Source organism: Buteo buteo, chromosome 24 (genome assembly GCF_964188355.1).
Source record: "Buteo buteo chromosome 24, bButBut1.hap1.1, whole genome shotgun sequence".
Lineage (NCBI taxonomy): Eukaryota > Metazoa > Chordata > Aves > Accipitriformes > Accipitridae > Buteo > Buteo buteo.
The window spans coordinates 9,163,621-9,182,927 of record NC_134194.1 but is presented as its reverse complement, the minus strand read 5'-3'; the positions used below and the strand labels follow the sequence as shown (position 1 = coordinate 9,182,927).

The following is a 19,307-nucleotide window of genomic DNA, read 5'->3' as shown; positions in this document are numbered from 1 at the left end:
TGGTTTTGAGGTCAGTTATGTCAAAACAGTGTCTCTGTCTTGTGGTGAAAATATATATTTTAATTGAAATACCAGGAGATGGATGTTGTTTGTACCTTCTTCTGCTGTCATCGCGCAATGTGGAACTCCTTGTGGAGTAAGTACCCAGGCAGTCTGTCCATTCACATAGAACTTTTTCTTTGATCAGTCCCTTCGTTCACAGAAGAGATGGCAAAGTCTTTACTTGTGATGATTCAGTTACTCTTTGAAGTAGGAGAAAACTCTTCTCATTATCACTGATGCACTAATCACATACTCTGCATGTTTTCTTCCAGTGGCTACCTTTCTGAGCCCTCTGGCTCCTTCCTTCCAAACACACCACTTCAGGAGTAGGTTCCTGTACCTTTCACAGATAATCAGATCCTGGGATCCCATCTTGTCCTAGGCTGAAAACACATAGCACTCTGCACTGCTCAGTCCTCCACACTCCATTCAAAGAAATTGGATGGAGATCATGTATTTATCTTCTGATGTAGAAAGACTGAAGAAAAAAACAATATAAACTTTCAGCTTTGACTTCCTCCCTCCAAGAATGTCTCCATTTGCATCAGAGTCCCATTTTCCCACTTGCTACACAATGCAATTTGAGAATTTCAAGACTCTTCAACACGTTGCTTTTTCTCTTACTTCCTTACAAATTCTCATGCACATACAGACACCTCTTCAGTTTACCAGGTACCAGAATCCTGTTCCTGTTATGCCACAGTTTCAGAGAAAATCATGCAAAGGGAGAACAAAACCACTTTGAAATATCAGCATCAGAAATACAGTCACTTAATCCAGTGTGTTCCTGTGTGTTTTAGGCTTATTCCTGTTCAGAGCTTTCAGGTCCAGCCCACTCTGAATTAGAAAGCCACAGAAATGTCTAAATGTTCCTCCTCAGTTAAAGACAGGGTTTTTTTTCCCCAGGGAAGACCTTCATTTGGGTGTTCACAGAACTGGAATAGCAATGTCAGATCTCTTCGTTTTGAGGCTGTATCTTTAGGAGAAACACACTCGCTGGATTGTGTGGTTCAGGACTCTGTGCTCAATTGCTGCTTATGCTTGTAAGATGCAAACCATGCTCTTGGCCAAACCAAAGCCTGTGTCTGTCTAGGCTCTGGAACACCTGGGGATATCTTGTCTGTCTGGAAGTACCAGCCTCTACCCTCTCCTTCTCCCCAGGCATATGGCAAGTGTCTATGGTGAGAGGATTCCTGTTAATGCTTTGTGTGGGGAAAATCCAGCCACCTGACCTCTCTGGACTCTCTTGGCTTCGCTTAGCAGCTGGTACCATGATTACAGATCAAACTCAGAGATTTCACTCAGGTGATATAGAAGAACAGAAAAGGATGGCCGGTCATCTTTCCTCTAAGGAGGGAGAGAAGAGAGAGGGAGAACATTAATGTCAGCTTGAGAGGAATGGCAAGGTTAGGAAGGAAAACCTCGTGAAGAATCTGAGCATTAACAAAAATACAATCTATTGTATAGAGAAAATGCCAATGGAAGAATGAGCTTCCTTCTGTGCAATGTTTCTTTTCTACTAGCAGTGAATTTTGCCTAGTGGACACTAAGTACCTTTACAAGGTTGGCTGTCATTTTTACCATCACTATTAAAATCAACAGATCTACAGCTTTCTTAGGAAGCAAACTGTTGAATTGACTTGAGTCAGGTGCACTACATAGACTTTTCAGTGAAGTCAACACACTCTACAGAAACAGCACCTTAAAGAAAAGTGAAGAGCCCAGAGTTTGCTCACTAGTGCAGATGAAAGCTACAGAGTGCTTCATCTCCAGGATTTTATCTTGTGTTAGCATGTGAAGTATATACCTCTCTCTCCTCCTACAAGCCAAGGGGGAGAGAGCTCTTGTCTTTGGGAACTAGGGCTTTCCCATTACAATACTAACCATCCTCCAGCAGTGGCTCATGACCTCATAAATCGCCTTGGAGGCCAGCTTGGGTTTGTAGAGCCGAAATCCTGCATTGATTTCTTCCACCACTTCTCCATTGGTGCGATTCTCATAGGGGATTTTACCTTCACTGAAGACCTCCCACATCAGCACTCCTAAAGCAAGCAAATGAGAAAAATTACGAAGAAGCAAATAAAATGCTCAGTAGGCCCATGGCCACCTTCCACCTGCTCTTCTCTGCAGCTCAGCATTGATGTCTGTTACTCAGAAAAGCATTTTCACTTGGATTCTCAGTACAGATCTGAAAAGTCATGCCCTAACACAGCTGTACAGTTTGAGGATGCCAACTAGGATCTCTGCTGGGCACCGGATTGTGTGGAAGTACCAGTCTGGTCACTGCAAGTTTGACTTCTCTGCATCCTGATAGTGTAGCATGACAGGGATGTCTTTCCCCATGAGTCAGATGAAGTCCAAGTGTGTTATGTGTCAGAAAGCAGCGTTGTATGTCTTCTCCCAAACTGTGAAGAAGAGGGAATGCTTGTGCATGTACTCTATCCAGATGTGCAGTCTGGGAAAGAAAACCCGCTTTTTGTCACTCATTCAATTTATCTGTTTTTGCTTCCAATTAAACACATACAAGAGAAATGTCACTGATGTTCCCATCTGCAGTGTGTCCTACACCAGAATATGCTTATATTTTGGTGGGACTCAGGAGCAAGAAAGCAATATGAACTGCTCCATTCCTGTTAGTCAGCTTAGCCTCAGTACTGGGAACTCCTCGCCTGCAAAACGTCCCAGGTGGTGTGATTTGCTGGGATGAATTCACATGCAGTGACAATGGAATTTCAAAGGATTGCAGCACATTTTTCCTCTTTTCCTAAACAGTCAAATGTTTTTCTATCATTACCGCTCAGAGCAGTACAGAAACTCGTGCTTCTCTAGTGTGGTGGGAAAGACAGGCAAAGACAAAAAGGCTGTGGAATACATCACGGTTGGCCACCACATCAGAGATGCTCTGCAAATGGAGTGAATACAAGGCATCTGTGTTATTATTAAGTTTAATTTCTTTTGTCGCCTAATATGACTGACTTGGTAAATTGTGTTCACATTGTGTTAGAAAAGGGAGACAGATGGATAGATAGAGTGATCTGAAATAAAGTTGTGTAACTCCACAGGCAACTTTGCTAAATAATGCCAACTTCCCAGCTTTGAATTCTTCAAAGAGGAAGATGCATAGAGATTGCAGCTCCTCACCAATGATATTGGCTCTACTGAAGAATAAGCAAAGCAGCTGTACTCCCGCAGTGTGCAGATTCCTGCACTGGGAATTTCTCATACCCATTTTGTTCTCCTGGACACAGCAGGATTTCAGGCCTGGCAGAAGAGATGAATGGGCTGCAGAGTAGCAGAGCAGAAAGCTTCTCACAGTCATGAGACCATGACATGACAGAGGAATCCTCTTACGCAAACCCCACTGGATGGGGAGATAACAAGTCTGACAGATGTACAACACTGCTGTCTGCACATTTCACAAAGAAGGACTGACCAACACAAACAAAACTCACCAATATTTCAGCCCTGAAACTGGAGTGAGCCAACTTTACCAGGCTTGGCTTGACTGTAAATCAAACTGAGCACCCTTTTTGGAAGCATCTGGCTCTCAGCGTACAGGCCAGTTTCCAATTTGTGAAGCAGATGAACATTCTCACCAAAGTAGCATCTCTCCCCATGTCACTGCCACTTTGCTGTGAGGTGTCAGAGATAGCTCCACTGGCAAATGTTGTCCCTTGTTATTACATGGTGAGTGCTGACAGCCTCTTCCACATGTCAGGGCACACGGAAAGAGGAATGGCGCTCTCGGAAGCACCTCCAGGTTAGGTTCTCGAAGGCAGTTTTTTGGGTCCAAGCACCCAGCTCCCACCGCGCTGCTGGTAACCCACCACAGGAATGCACAACTTCAACCACAGCAGAAGGCAGTAAAGGGAGAGGGAAGCAGAGAATTCACAAGCGCAGACTAGCAAAGGTCATAATCCTGCATTATTTACTGCTAGGCCCAGAGCTGAGTGGCACCCCATTGACTGTGTGCTGTGCACAGCACACTGCACCGATTCATTCTGCAGTACCGTGATTTGCATGCTAGCTGGAGATGGGCCAGATACATTAGCGTGCCAGATCAACAGGCCAGGGGATAGCCTTTGTTATCTCCAGTGGCAATGACTTTGGGGGAAAAAAATATACAACAGTTTTCTTATCTATGAGGGTCCAGAAGGGAGACCAAAGAACAGATGCAAATCATAAAACAATGCATTGGGGAGCAGGAAACGAGGTGAGAAAATGTGAGCAGTGAAATAATATTTGCAGATCAGCATAAAGCAAATGGAGTCAGCAGAGCAAACTTGGAAAGACAGAGGGTTTGAGTGAAGCATCAGTGCCTGGGACTGACATGCAGAGAGATGGAGTGCCTAAATGTCTTTCCATTCCTTTCCTTATACAATCTTGACAGTGACTCTCCAACTTTTTCTTGGGCACTCCTGCTATATCAGCATGAAATAGAGTTTATTATTTGGAATTATATAGCATTGCACAGGTATAATACATTAAATTGATGGTACTTGCACTGTTCCAAAGTATCTAGGTAGTTTACTACTCTTTCCTTTCTTTCACTTAAATGATTTAGGCTTGCTTTCCTAAGCCATTATTCAGGCAAAACATCCTTGGAGCCCAGAGGATGTAGTGTTTAGGAGAGTTTACTTGAGAACTGAGCCCCTAGGTTTTCTGAGTGGTGTTTGTTGAATTTTTTCCATTCTGACAAGAGGTTCTTACCAAATGACCAAACGTCAGATTTGGTGCTATAGTTGCTGTAGGAGAAAACCTCTGGAGCAGACCACTTGACTGGAAACTTGGTACCTGTGGAGCTGGTATACTGATCGTCAAGGACAATCCTGGAAAAGGAAAAGAAGGGAGCGTGCTGAGTAACCCTCCACATCCCATGACAGCCCCGCAGGGAGGGTGCGCAGCCTCGGTGGCATTACCTCGACATCCCGAAGTCAGACACTTTGACCACGTGGGATTCCCCCACCAGGCAGTTCCTAGCGGCCTGCAAGAAAAGAAGGTGCCAAGGCAGAAGGTCAGAGCTGAAGGACTATCACAGCCACTCAGTTGCTTTTCTCCTGGCAGAGCAGATAGTGCTTGAAAAAAGGAGAATCAAAGTGACATCGTACCATACAAAGAGGGCAAAAACTTCAGGTTCTCGTGCCTTCTGTACATTTTACAGCCAGCATGCTCCTGCTGCCACAAAAGCCGTTCAACCACCAGTCTGATTTGCAGGCCCTTGTTGCCCAGAAAGGGCAGAGAAAGACCCTGAAATACCCACAGGTCCTCACAGTCCTTGCTCCCCTAATGAAACAGCAGCAGTGACTGATGCAGCTTCATTGAACACCATGTAATTAAAAGTATTTTATCAGCAAGGCATGTTTATACCTATGTTAGAACAGGTCTTTTTGGCATCTTTGCTGATTTTAGACATGAAGAGTGGGCAGTACCCAGGAACTGTGGGAGCAGGGGTTCTTGGGGAGTGAAAGAGTCTGCTCAGAAAAAGAAACAAACTTTATGTCCTCGTTTCTTCTCTCCCAAACACAATTAAGGGAAATAGATTAATTAGCGCTCCGGGGGATGTTTTTTTTTTCCTAAAATATTAATGCTGCTTCTGCAATAAGGGGAGATACTGAATCCCCTGTCAACAGATGGGCAGGAGGAGTGTAAAAGCTGAAATTAAGGAAGGGAGAGAGCACAGGGAAAAGCCCAGCTGGAGCAGAGAAAAAGTCTATGTGGGACCAACATACCAGGTCTCTGTGGATGACAGAGTTTTGTTCCAAATAAGCCATTCCCTCGCACACATCTTGGCACATCCCCAGCAGGGTTTCCTTTGAAAAACTGCCCCGCTGGCTCCTGAGGTAGTCGGACAAGCAGCCGTTCTCCATGAACTCAAACACCAGGCTTATGGGAGCATTCTCAAAGCACACGCCATAAAGCTGGACTAGCTTGGGGTGAGACAGCTTCCTGTGGGATAGGGAGGGAAGATGCAAAAGACGCTGAACTAGGCTCAGTGCCTTCTATCCTTATATATGGCCACCTATGTCACCCTGCTGCACCCCTCTCTCTGCAAAGGCCAACCATGAAAGCAGAAAGAAGAAAATGCGTAGACCAAGTCTAACGTCAAGTAGCACTAAGTATCATCCCATTTTAATGGTAATGGTCACCAAAAGACTCTTCTGCATGGAAAATCATCCAATCAAACAAAAATAAAATCCATTTCTGTGTATTTTGAAGGGAGGCAAATGTAAAAAATACAAAGTCAATAAAACCAAAGAGAAATATTTTCAGTTGTGCAAAGCAAAAAAATTTTGCATGTAAGGTTTTTTCAATAAAATTTCCCTCAAATTTTAAGAGATTTCTCCATCTAATTACTTTTGACAAAAAACACTTTGCTCTCCAAAACACACCATCAACTAACCCTGCCTTCCAGAACAGCAGAGATCTGCAAGACCATTCTGGATATTGATAGAGTTAGAAGCACACCTACACTTTGAATTGCCTTCTTTTGTAACCACCAGAGCTCACTGGTCTCTCTACACACTATTTAGATACATAGTAGATAATCCAAGTTTTAATCCCCCATTCATAGTCCTGAACATTATCACAACACTTTGGTTCAGTCTTATGGATCCTACAGTGTCTGATTTTCTTGGTGAATCTACTACTTACATCAAGACTTTAGCTTCCTCGATGAAATCCTCTTCTGACATTGCTCCTTCACGAATGGTCTTTATGGCTACTTTTGTCTTCTCCAGCAAGTAGCCAAGGTAGACCACCCCAAACTGACCACTGCCGATTTCCTGTACACGGGTGAGCTCAGAGTGGTTAATGACCAATTTTCCTGTTGATTGTAAGGGAGAAAGAGTGAGGATCTAGCAGTAGAGTGTCAAACAAAAAGCTTTTGTGGGTTAAACATTGAGACAGGACTTGAAGTGAGACTTTCTGGCTCTCCCTCAAATTGTCTGTCTGACCTTTGGTAGCTCATTTGACTAGTCCATGCTGCAGGTCATGTTCAAGAGTAGGAACAACAACATCCCCTTTCTTTCCCCATTTGTCTTGTCTATCCAGTTCTTCAGGGAGGATTGTTTCTACCATGCATATGTACACTACCGAGCACAACATGGTTCTGAGTTTCTTTGATGTCTCCAAGAGTTATGACAAAGATGATGATACGAGAAAAATTCTGTAGAGAGCAATACGCAGATGGAGGCATCTTTCAGGAGGGACTCAGCTTTCATAAACTTATGCTATGCTTCCACTCCCATCACCTTTTTTCAGCATTCGTTCCAGTATTTAATGTTGACTTCATTGAGACCCTGGGGTTCTCATCACCTCCCTCAAGGCACTACATGATCAGTTCATTCAGTTATTAACGGTAATGACAAAGATGATAATCTAGTGAATAGTGCAGTGTAGAGATCTGAAGAAAGCTATTTATTGTGGTGATAGTGACATGAATATTCATCAACATCCATGGGGATATCAAGATCACCCAGCTAACCAGTGAGGAGTGTGATTCCCATACAGTCATGAGAGTACCGTACCATAGCTCAGCCCTGCAGTGATTGGGGCCTTTTTTCTCCACGAAGAGACTGCATACCGCAAACGAGTGACAAGACCTGAATAACAGAGGAAGACGATGGGTTCCAGTTACTGTCACAGTCATGGGAAGTGTGGGTATCGCTACCCCAGAAGGCAGTCTGGATACTAGAAGCAGATTTATTGTACTGAGTTCTCAGCTCCACTTGAGGGCATCTGAACCTCTATTCAGACTGATTTCCTGGCTGCTAGAAGGAAGCCAATTCTAAGCAGTTTCAGCTTATTTCCTATTTTCACTCTGTCAGCAAATGTGAGCTGTGAGTCTCTGTTAACTTAGATGAAATTCCAAATTATACCTTTTATTTGTAGGGTTTTTTTGAAGCCCGGGGTTTCCCTCGGTACTCCTGGACTCTAGGGTTGGGAGTCTTTGGTGACTCCCATGTCTGGCTAGGGTTCCTGGCCATGTCCCTAACTTTGTGTCAAATCAAGTCCCAGGGATATATTGCCTCCTGGGCAAGAAGGCCCTGCAGTGTAATTCAAACAGGTAGCTTGGTCTGGCAGTGGTGACACACTCCCATGGGCTCCCAGGAATGAAAGTGCTCTCTGTAGTATGTCATTACGACATCTGTGTTGATCATAGTCAGCCTTAGAAGGACAACCAGAATGAAGATGTAAAGCTGGAAGGGGGCCTGAGGTGGTTGTTTTCCTGCCATCCAAGTGCCAGGATAAGTGGAAGAAAAGGTGATGCCATTTAACATTTCGTTGTAAGGACAGAGGGCTTGGAAGCCTGCCTTCATTCAAAACAGTCACCTGCCTGCACGGTAAAACAGCAGCTTCCCTGGTCAGCATTGGCCTTCACTCACCTCCTGCATTGTGCTGGTGATAGTTGATGAGTTCAGGGATGCAGTCAAACACATGCTTTTCTGCCAAGTAATAGCGCTTGGGAAAGTCAGTTGTCTCATTGATGTGATAATGCTTTATAACAGGATTGTTATCCGTGCTGAAAAAGAGGAGGTTTTCTTTGAGGAAAACTAGGTTGCAGCAAAAAGACAGGAATTTGGGGTATAAATGGAAGAGTAGCAAGCGAGCAAAAAGGAGAACCTTCCCTGTGCAGAACAAATGGGAGAGGAGCAAGGAGTGAGCTGCAACTGCTAACGAAAGCTGTGTATGTGTATGTTCTTCCTCTCACTCATAGATGGTCTCATCTCTAGAAAGGTTGAGGTTTCCCGATAAGGTTGGGTACCAAGTTTCTCTGCCTCTTCTTTCTGAAACAAAACTTTCTGCCCCAGCACTGAAACCCTTTCACTAGTCTTGTATTACCCACCTCTGATGGGTCCAGAATATAGTCCATGTTCATCCTACTGACACTTCAGTTGAGGGGACAATTTCATTAAATTTCAACCCCAGCTAAGGGACTATTTATAGGCATATATTTAGATGCAGAGAGAAGTGGAGCATTTAATATGCTTTGCGAATGGCAGCTAACTCTTCTGCCTTTTTTGGAAGTGTTTTCCTCTATCATTTTGATGAGCCTTCTGCTCTGTCTTTATAATGCCAAAACAGCTACAGAGATTACACTCTCATAGAAGCCATTTCACTGATGTAATTGATGTGAAAAGCTGCTGAGCTCAGCTGTACCTTAATGCTTTGGTGAAAACGGAGACTGTGTACATGCCAGGCTGCCTCGAATCTCTCACCATGAAGGCACCTTCCCTACCCTGTAACAGGAGCAAAGGAGAGAAAACTCGTTAGAGACATAATGGAAAAAAAGAAGTGGGCTGGGGGCAAACCTCTGCTTGTTTCAGCCCTGTCTATGCTCAGTCACGAGGATGTGCTAAACATGTAGGAGAAAAAAGAGCCATCAGCCAACTGACAGAACTTGGTCTGTTCCATGCACAGCTCCGATGGCTGCCCAGGGACTGCAGGTACACCCAGCTGGTCTCTCTTGTGTGCTATGTATTTTTAGTTCAGTTTCCTGAGGAAATGAGACTTATGTGCTCGTACTGAGTATGTGTGGGTGTGGGTACACGAGCATGTGTCTGTCTGTCCCTACAAGCCTCTCCTCTAGAAATTCTGAACCCATTGATTGCTTTCAACCCTATCTGACAGAATACTGGTGGTACCAATTTCCAACAAGTTCAATGAAATGGGCAGCTGTTGAAAGGCAAACCACTTTGAGTGCCCTCCATCAAGAAAGCAGCTACAGAACAAGAGTACCATTTACTTAACACCAGAGACTCCATATGGGAGTGTATGAAAGATAATTTACCAATGTACCACTCATGCGAAAAGCTTGGCCCAGATCCTGCCCTTTCATAGGTACTCCAGTCGTCTAGTATCTAAACATAAATGTGTGGGAAAGCAGGCTTCCTCCACGCTGGCACTCACAAAACAATTTCCCTTTCTAATTTTTCACTGTAATTGTTTTCTACTCATCTGAATGCTAAAATGTGTCATAGGCCATAATCCTGAAGGGCCAGGCACTAATGGATCAGATGGCAGAGGAGAAGATTTAACATCACAGTTTGGATGTAATATGCTGTGCTGACCTATATATTGATAATAAAAATGGCATTTTTCTTCTGTTTGCAGATAAAGATGCTTTTCATCTGGCATCTCAAGTGCCTGATTATTTTATTCCTTGCTTTGCTTCACATGGTAGATTTCCTCCATTTTATATGACGTCCTCTATCCACCCCACAACACTTGGTACAAACCTAATCCACCAAGTGTGCTCTGCCTCGGCCTCCTTCCCACCTCCCCTGCGGACTGATTCAGCTCCAGCTCAACACAGAGGCTGAGACTGCTACTGCATCCCCTGCGTATGAACCGCTGGCTTTCAGAATGCATCTCTGCCCAGGTGAGACCAGGCCACTGAGCTATAAACCTTCCAGGGCTGTCTCTTCAATGTGTGTCTGTACAACATCTACCACATCCGCAGTATACAATATCTAGCACAGGGAAGCCTAAAAAGGGTCTCCAGATGCTGCTGTAGAAGCATCTATATCATGCACAGCGAGGGCTTTCATCTCCTTGGCAGTGTGGGTTTGCTTGCACAGGTGGGCAAGTATTGGAGACAGCAACCTGCCTGAGTTACTTTAAGCTCTGTTCTTGCCCTTCCCTCCCACTTGACAGCAAACCTCCCCAAAGATCATTCGTGAGCTTGGCCACATGTTTTGGGGGAGCTTTGGGGGCTGTGAGGTTTTGAACCAGAAGGCTCTGCAGCCACAAAGGGGTAGTTCCCATAGAAAAGTTGCATTGGTAGGACCAAAAGGAAAAATAAGATCACTAAACCATGCGTGGACACATCCCGTAGGAGTTTATAGGAACTAAAAGAATTTTTAAAGCTGCACAACAATGCTTTTATTTCCATAAAATACTATCATTCCAAGAAACAACACTTTATTCGGGTGTCCTCTTAGTGTAAGAGCTGATTTTAAAACTAAGGTTGTGTTTGTGTGGAAAATTTGAACAAGAGGTGTATTCTTTTTATTTTCACTACAGTCTTCACTGGAAAAGTCTGGCTCAACTGAAAAATTAAAGATGCATGCTGACATGCACACACACACACAAAACTAAAAAAAAAAACCACCTAAACTCATACTCCTGGCTTTCACCCAAAACATTTCATCACAAGATTGGTTAGATTTTCAGAGAACTACTGGCATCCGCAGGCCTCCTGCAGAGACAGAAAAGATAAGCTAAAATCACAGTTTTCAGTCAACAGTGTTTGAAACAGTGTTTTCCATCAGCCCCAGCTATTGGGTGTGTTTGTCCAAAGGATGGCACAGCTCTCTGCCCACGCTCAGCTACCATGGAGGTAAGGGGGGTTGCTAGTGGTCCTTTATCTTGCACCGCACACCAAGAGCAGCCAAGGACAGCAACACAGCAGGAACCCAGCGTTCAGCTCTCTCTTACACAAAGCAGCCCTTGCAGGCTTCTCCTCATTTGTTATTAATTAATTATTATTGCCCATCCATCCCACACGTAACACTGGTTTACCTCATCTCTGAGGAGTGTTTCTGCTTTGCTTCTGCTGATGTTCTTATTGTACCATCTGAAAACATCAAAAGATTCCAAGTCAGCGTTTCTGCTGAAAAGCCTCTGAATTGAGTGTCCCCAGCACTAGCAATGACACATTATGTGGGGTAGGGACATTTGAGGCTTGTAGCTTCTAAAACAAATCTAAGGCACTTAGAGATACAAGAAAAACATAGGCAAAACTTACTCATATATTTGCAGATTCTCAGGTGATTTTTCCGCCAGGTAGCTACTTGGCACGTAGCCTTCATGCCTGTTAAAATGCGACATGGTGTGAGTGTGCTAGACAGACAGGATTTTCTCTGCATCTGTGGGAGTCAGGCCCGAAAGATTTGCCTGCTCTTTGCATGATAGAAATGTTGGTTGTTAAGTATTTAGTAGGGTTACTGAAGAAGGAAACAACTGATGGCACCTCTAAACTTGGAGAGTTTTGCAATTTTCATGATTTTTTTCTTCCATGTGTATGACAGCGAATATCAGCCCGAGTTAAGGACTGTTTATTTTTTTAAATTAACTTTCAGATCCTTTTTCTTAAGCTGCCTGGATACAAGCAATATCAAAGGGAAGAAAGTTACCGTAAATAACCTTCCATCACTCTTTTCCTGTATGTCAGAGGATGCTTCACAAAAGTTATATTAGAGGCCAGCATATATGTTAATGGAAAAACAAACTGGATTTAGAAAGGATTTGTAAATTGGCTGTTGAAAAGGGACTTACCCATTCTTATCTTGAATCAGCCACCAATGTTCCTCAGAGCTGTCAATCACATAATATTCCTCATTATATTGTAACGTCAGCTCTTGCGGATTCTGGGCTTCATAGTCATATATGGCCATGACTACGGCTTCCTTTGGGTCTAGCAACAATTTCTGCACAAATTAGGAAAAAGGCTCATCATATTCATATTCATAAAAACCAATGGCATGCTCTCTGAAATGATATTTCCCTGGCAGCACTGGTGTCCTCTGGGTTCAAAAGCCTCAAAGCTAGGAAAGCATCCCAACGTGTCTAGTGGGGTATGGCGGCAACATGAGAATTTTCAGCACTTTCAAACAATGAATTTCATATAAAAATTTTAGTTGCACAGAAAATACTTATCTACTCCTTCTTAGGGCAGGGTTTCTTCTGTCTGATCTCTTCTTCACAGATGTTTCCTAAACTCCTCTTAAATGATAAAATCTCCATGGCCTCCCTGAAGAGACTGTCCCAATGCCCTCCAGTAAGTCAGCCACCCTTAACAACCACCCTGCTTCTCCCTGCTTATTAAATAAACCAATGACATTTTGTCCCATCCACAAGTGGGTTTGGAAAATCACTTCTCTGTTCCTCTTCACAGCAGCTTTTCTCATATCCCTCCTACTCCCCCAGTTTCCCTTTCTGTAGATTGAAAAAACCCACAGTTGAAGCTTCACTCACCATTGGAAAGCTATTTGTGAAACCAAGCTGTCTTTGCAAGACTGAACCTAGCTCTAGTGGGATGCTGCTGATTTATAACTTATGAAAAAATATGGAAGAGGTAAGGGAAAAGCCTAGGGAATATTATCACAGGTGATATTCTAGGTCACTGCACCGTGGTGAACCTTAATGAGGATATATTCACCACTGCTAGTTAAACACACAGGACACTAGGGACAGCTTAGCATGCCTCACTGCACTCACCCAGTTATCTTCAGGAGTGGGAGGAAGAGGCTTCTTTGAGGCTGAAATGAAATCAAGAAAGATAATTTGAAGTAGATCTGGAGAAAACTAGGGGAGAAACCATCAAGGTAATGAACTGATAAAGGTGATACAAAAAACAGTGAGTAGCAAGCCTTGGTCTTTCAGAGTAAGACATGCCAACAGCCTGCACCTACACAGTGACCCTTAGCTGCACAGCATGGGTTTGAAATGGGGTACAGATTACTTAAGGCCATATATGGATGAATGCATATATCTCAAGAAAGTTGTTATTATGGCTTATTGACTGACCACAGCTGATCAAGTTCCTAGTTCGCCATCTCATTCCACAAACAGCACCAAGCATCACACAGAGGAAAGTGTTAATTCAAAACAAAGAATGCCATATACAGTAAAAGATAAGCCCGAATATACCAAGAAGGCAGCAACATGTCTCTTGATGGAAATGTAACATGATATTCTTTGATGTTCTGTATGAGACAGATTCAATCCTTTATTTTTGCTAGTAATAAATATTTTCAAGGCCAGAACGGTCTTAACAAATCCCATACCATTTTTGGTGGGGTCATACTCCACACAGCCAGGTGCCATCTTCTCTGTCTGAGCACAGCATCTCCACCTGCCATCTATCCAAAAATCTGGATGACACTTTGAAACCAAACTGTTGTTGCTTCTGGTTTCTGGAAAATGTTAGGGGAAGAAAAAGGAGGGGGAAAATGAATTTATTTGCATTCACATCAGCTCTGAAAGACATCTAGAACTGAATGGAAATAATCTGCACTTCAGAGAAGCTTCTTATTCTTTTCAAACCAAGCTTTGGTGAATATTATCAGCCCCCTCCATTAATGTTTTCCTTTCTCCCAAAAGGAGTGAATGCCAGCGTCAATATGGAGGAACAGCCTTCCTGCTGGTGATGGAGCCCGTACCTCTCTACTGCAGGAGAACAGAATCCTACCAAAGTGACTCTCTCTTTAAATTGATAAACACCAAAACCACAGAAGGAAGGTCTCATAAAAAGAAATAAAACCTGGCAGGCCATATACTGATGATTCCCATGAAAGGTTACAGCTCTACACTATGTATATATGTAGGACACAGACTCTTGCTGCTTTGGCTTGGTGTTCAAAAGGGGCTGTACAAGCTGGCATTCAGCAGCAATAAACATTTTTTGTACATGTAAATACCAGTCTTGAATGTCTGCGTGAGTGATTAAAGGTACTTCTTTTTGAAGCTCAGGCTCTCTATCTGTAATAATAATTTTCCTAAAAAGAACAAAAAATTTCTGCTGGCCGTTTTAAAGAGACTATTCAAATTGTCCAAGGGAGGGGACAGTCTCAAAAAGTTGAATGAGAAGAGGTGATAAAGTAGGAGCTTGGAGCAGGTGCACTCCAGAAGGAGAATAACTGGTTGCAAGAGTAAGTGCATGAACTTAATAGTATCTCTATCAGGCACAATGTTTTCAGAGTGAACAAGCAGGTTGTGTTATAAAACAGGAAAAAGCTATGATGGAAGCCTAGTATAATTTTCATGTAACTAAGTAACACCTTCCTTATGTCAAGTATTGTGCTTTGTTTCTGCCTGCAGTGGTTAGTTATTGTGCCTTTACTTCAGAATCATTGCAGCGAACCACAGCACAATTCAAGAGGTGAACAGGAAATGAAAGCTACCCACAAAAATGTTTCTTAATAGTCATGATTCTCTAACAAGGTTGTCATCTAAACAAAAAATCTATTAATAAGAGATGAAAAATCTTCTATGCAGAAAAGATTAATTTCTTAAAAAAATTAGCCATAGAAAAATCCCCATTTCTTCTGGAATAAGAAACTTCAAATTACAGTAACTTATTAACAGTTTATCCTAGAAAGAGGCAAATAAAGCATTCCATGTTCAAATTGTCCACTGCTGCTGAAACACACCCACCATATTTACAAGCAATTTGATTTTATAACCTCATTCCCCACTACCACTTTGCATGCTTAGATATAAGACATTGACTCCTCTTGCATATTTTCTCTGCATTATAGCTTGTGAGAAAACTGGTTCGGGATAAGTAACTTCAACAATTACGTGGACACAGGGGTTTTATTACCTTCCTTCAGCGTAAAGACCCATCTCTGCCGGCTCTCACGATTGGGTGCAAACACGTAGAGTATGTAGTTATCGTGGACAATCTGGAGAGGGGAGTAAAGAAGGGAGCCAGCCGTTAGAAGCAATCCCAGATAGGCTGGGCACGATGAAGTCACTGAAGAAAACACGAAGCAGCTCTCATACCAACAAGTTATATGCAAAATGATGATTTGGGGAAGCGGAGTAACAGGGTCTGTTCAGAAGCATCTCTTAACCGCATTGACTTTTGATTATTTAAAACAGAGCAGAAATCCTGACCAAGAAAGTATTCTAGACAAGCAGTGTTTTAGATCAATTTTATGCTGTTAAGAAATGCCCATGAAATCAACAGAGATGTAGCAATTTCAATCTGCAGAGGATTCAGGCTGTTACTCACTGAGTGCACTTTATCCTTCTAAAGCATCTCTGGGGAAATAGCATCTGTTTCTTAGCAGTTTCTTGCAAGATACCTTCACTTGAGATCTAAGAGCCAAACTTAGCTTTTCTCGTGTCAGTATAAATCTCGGGCAACTTCCTGGAGATTATTTGGATTACTATTATTCTTCAAAGTTTTTAATAGTTTTCAATAGGATTATAGAGGGGAAATAAGAAGCTGGAGCAGATGAACAATGAGCAATCAAGATGCTGTTTTCATCAACTTGGCCTTAATGACAAACAAACAAAGGAAGAGAAATACAGAATATTTGTGAAGTTTCAGAGCAGGGAGTAGAATCATCACAAGAACCAAAATGACGCAGAAACTGAATCGGATGACTACATTTGGGCCTAAAATTTGATGCAATGCATAATCTGTATTTCTCTTCCAATATTTATCTCAACAACTTAATTCCAAATGGGACCTGGTTTCTTTGATGCACAGGTGCTTTGAAAAACTTTGACCACTGTCTTTAAACAGAGGTTTCTACAAGAGAGCAGCTGTTTTTATAAGTTTCTCCAGGGGTGTAGATGAGGCAATGTTGATTATTGTTTAAAGAACAGGAAATATTTGCTATCTCTTGGCCTGAAGCCCTTGCAGGCACACACAGACAACCGTGTGACTCAGTTGCTTTGCATGCTATGGAGAGATAAATTATAACCTCTTTTACAAAAAAATAGAAATAGGGGAGGAATAATTCCCTCTTATTTAAAGCCACTCCTGTTGATATTATTGTTATGTCTGTATAATGTTTTGACAATCTAAGGCAGATTTTGAAATATGCAGTAAGGAGATCTCCAGAGGATGTAGCCATGAGCATGCACAACTGCACAAAATCACTCATTTTATGCCTCTCTGCAAGGGGCTCACTTGCCAGATGACCCACACAAAACCAAAAAGCCACTGGTAGTTCCAGAGAAGATTTACAGCTGGGTGCAGCTGAGATATTTTTAGAAAAACCCAGACAATATCATTTTACAAAATACCACAAAACTGACCGTGGGACAAAATTCAGATGTGCTACAAGCAGGAGCGATTACCACAACCTTGGCGGAACACCGTGCGTCATGACTGGTCCCCTGTTACCATCCCACCAGTACTGGCCACTACCTTCACTTTATTTTGCTGTTCCTACAAGCATTGGAGATACGGAGATACAGATTTGAAAATTCAGACCAAAACCAAACAGATCTGAGTATTTGTTCCTTCTCTAGTCCATGTTCACTCAAGTTATGAGTAGCTGAACTTCCCCCAGTCAGGCAGCTCCTACCCAGCCCCAGTTAAGAGCTTTCCTGTCGGGCTGCTCATCGAGAGCTGTTTGCAGCATTCCACAGCATCTGCTCCTGCTCCCAAATGCCCATAAACAAGGCCGTAACACTCTGATCATCTGGTTTCTTGAGTGCTTATTATGCACCAACATAGCAACATTTTGTAATATTCCAGGACAATTTTTATGAGCCTGGCTGGGGACCACCCCAAGCTGGAGGGAGGGTTTCCTGACCCAACCTAGCTTGGGAAATTATTTCCTCTCCCTTCTCATATCTCTGCAAGGTAACATTTTCCAGGGCTCAGATCAGAGTTACTGTTGAAATGAAGATTTAGAGAAAACTCTGCAAGCTACTTCATGATTTGTCAGAATGACAGTACCAAGACAAGCCTCCAAATCGATGCTGGTTTTGAGATAACAAGAACAGGAAAAAAAAAAAAAAAAAAAGAAATCTTGTTTTCTGGTTGTCTTTTTTCTTTTTATAAAGTTATCTTCTTTAACATTATTGTGTACATGGGTCACAATCATTAGCTTTGATCTGCAAATCTGAGTCCAGGTGATTCACTCTTTTAAAGCCATCTGTGAACAAAGCTGGCCCTGTATTCACTGAAATCCATACACCACAAATATTAAGAAAAGTACTGTCACCAATATGATAAAATTCCGACAAATGCCAGCACAGGGAATAACATAATAAAGTGGGAATTTTTGTTGCAATAACTGAGCAAATATTCTGTGGCATTTATGTTTACATGGCAATGTAAATATATCCTGTATATATTAATAATTAACACTAGACAATGTGTTCCTCATCCTAGAGCTACCACTGTCTACCTCTTGGTCGTTAAGCCATCTCATCACTAAAAGCCCTCTCTGCTCTCGTCTGGAGCAGTCTCCCTAAAGCATCACATTCACTCACCAGTTTCTGGTGCAAAGGTCACTGAATGTATTTAGTTTCAGCATCACACAGGTAAATTGGCCAAAACCCTGGGTGGATTCCCCGTGTGACAGATGGGCTTTCTTTGACTATGAATTAGTGCGATAGCTGAATATTGTGTTAAACATGGGATAGGACTAGAAGAGCTAATGATCCTTTCCAGTTTAAAACCAATGAGTGGAAGAGTTTATGGATCTTATAATAACACTCAGCCTCTGATTCCCCAGTTCATTTCAAACCTCGATCTGCTTTTTCTTCCTTTGTTGTTATTCACCCTGGTGTTGGGTTCATTAACGACTGCACTGTGAGGGAGGATTTTCTTGAAATACAAAATTAAGTGACATCTGTATCAGTATGGTCAACAGACAGACTCACCTGGAAAGGATATTTATACTGACAGGGAATGATGATGTCACTTTTCACAATTTCCACACATTTAATCCTGGAAAGTTCCACAGAACCCTTCAAAGTCCTTTTTTTCTAAAAGACAGAGAAAAGCACTTGGTAAATGCTAATGATTGTAGATTAAATGAATAATTAGACAAGATTGTCGAGTCCATGGGAGATTTAATTTTAATGGAACAGAAGCAAATTAACTGATTATGTAAGACATTTGAAAGTATAAAGAATCATTCTCATATATGGCAGCTTTATATGGATTGCACATACACATACACATATTTCAACTCAGCACATGGATTCTTAGAGAAGCAGACAAAATGTTTCATTGAAATTCAGGTGTTACTTTTTTCTTCCAACAAAATGAAATGCTCTTTTAACCAAAAAGAACTATCTTCATGAAGCATTCAGTTTACTAACACTCCTGCTTCATACTGAAAACCTATAAAACAATAAGTATTTTATTAAAAAATAGGTGGGTACTGAGAATTTCAAAACTATGCATTTTATCTAAAATGTAACATTTTTACTGCATCTATTTTCTAAGAAAAAACTCACTTCTCTGGTTTTGTTCCGTCTGGGTTTTTAGCTAAGAAAAAATAACAGGAAATTTTGAAACAAATAATATCCTCAAAAACTTGCCGACAAAACTTTTTTCTGGCAGCTTCTGCTGCGTTATTATTCATCATATACCAGATACCTAGATAACAGTATGAGCAGTTAGGAAAAGGTAGGAAGAGAACAGACATCCAAGTATCCCAACTGCCTCGGCGTACCCTATTTGCTACCAAATCCTCGCCCCGTAGCTCCTTGTTGAGTGGCACTCAGCTTTTGCAAGAGACGGGTGAGGCGGACGCTGGCTCAGGGCAGGTGGGAGCTAA

At 42.2% G+C, this 19,307-nt stretch overlaps 1 protein-coding gene across 1 annotated transcript in view; it reads right to left on the bottom strand.

The window, feature by feature from the left end:
* Window positions 1-1,159: 1,159 nt before the first annotated feature.
* Window positions 1,160-19,307, bottom strand: part of ITK (IL2 inducible T cell kinase) — a 30,803-nt gene continuing 12,655 nt past the window's right edge. The window contains exons 2-17 of the mRNA XM_075056248.1: window positions 18,403-18,507; window positions 15,371-15,452; window positions 13,833-13,961; window positions 13,264-13,304; window positions 12,322-12,473; window positions 11,792-11,857; window positions 11,566-11,620; window positions 9,202-9,281; window positions 8,427-8,563; window positions 7,569-7,643; window positions 6,694-6,865; window positions 5,772-5,988; window positions 4,962-5,026; window positions 4,753-4,871; window positions 1,927-2,084; window positions 1,160-1,389 (exon numbers count right to left, since the gene is read on the bottom strand). Of these exons, the coding sequence (XP_074912349.1) occupies window positions 1,318-1,389; window positions 1,927-2,084; window positions 4,753-4,871; window positions 4,962-5,026; window positions 5,772-5,988; window positions 6,694-6,865; window positions 7,569-7,643; window positions 8,427-8,563; window positions 9,202-9,281; window positions 11,566-11,620; window positions 11,792-11,857; window positions 12,322-12,473; window positions 13,264-13,304; window positions 13,833-13,961; window positions 15,371-15,452; window positions 18,403-18,507 (1,725 nt within the window). The 3' untranslated portion in view covers window positions 1,160-1,317. The remainder of the gene's footprint in view (window positions 1,390-1,926; window positions 2,085-4,752; window positions 4,872-4,961; window positions 5,027-5,771; window positions 5,989-6,693; window positions 6,866-7,568; window positions 7,644-8,426; window positions 8,564-9,201; window positions 9,282-11,565; window positions 11,621-11,791; window positions 11,858-12,321; window positions 12,474-13,263; window positions 13,305-13,832; window positions 13,962-15,370; window positions 15,453-18,402; window positions 18,508-19,307) is intronic.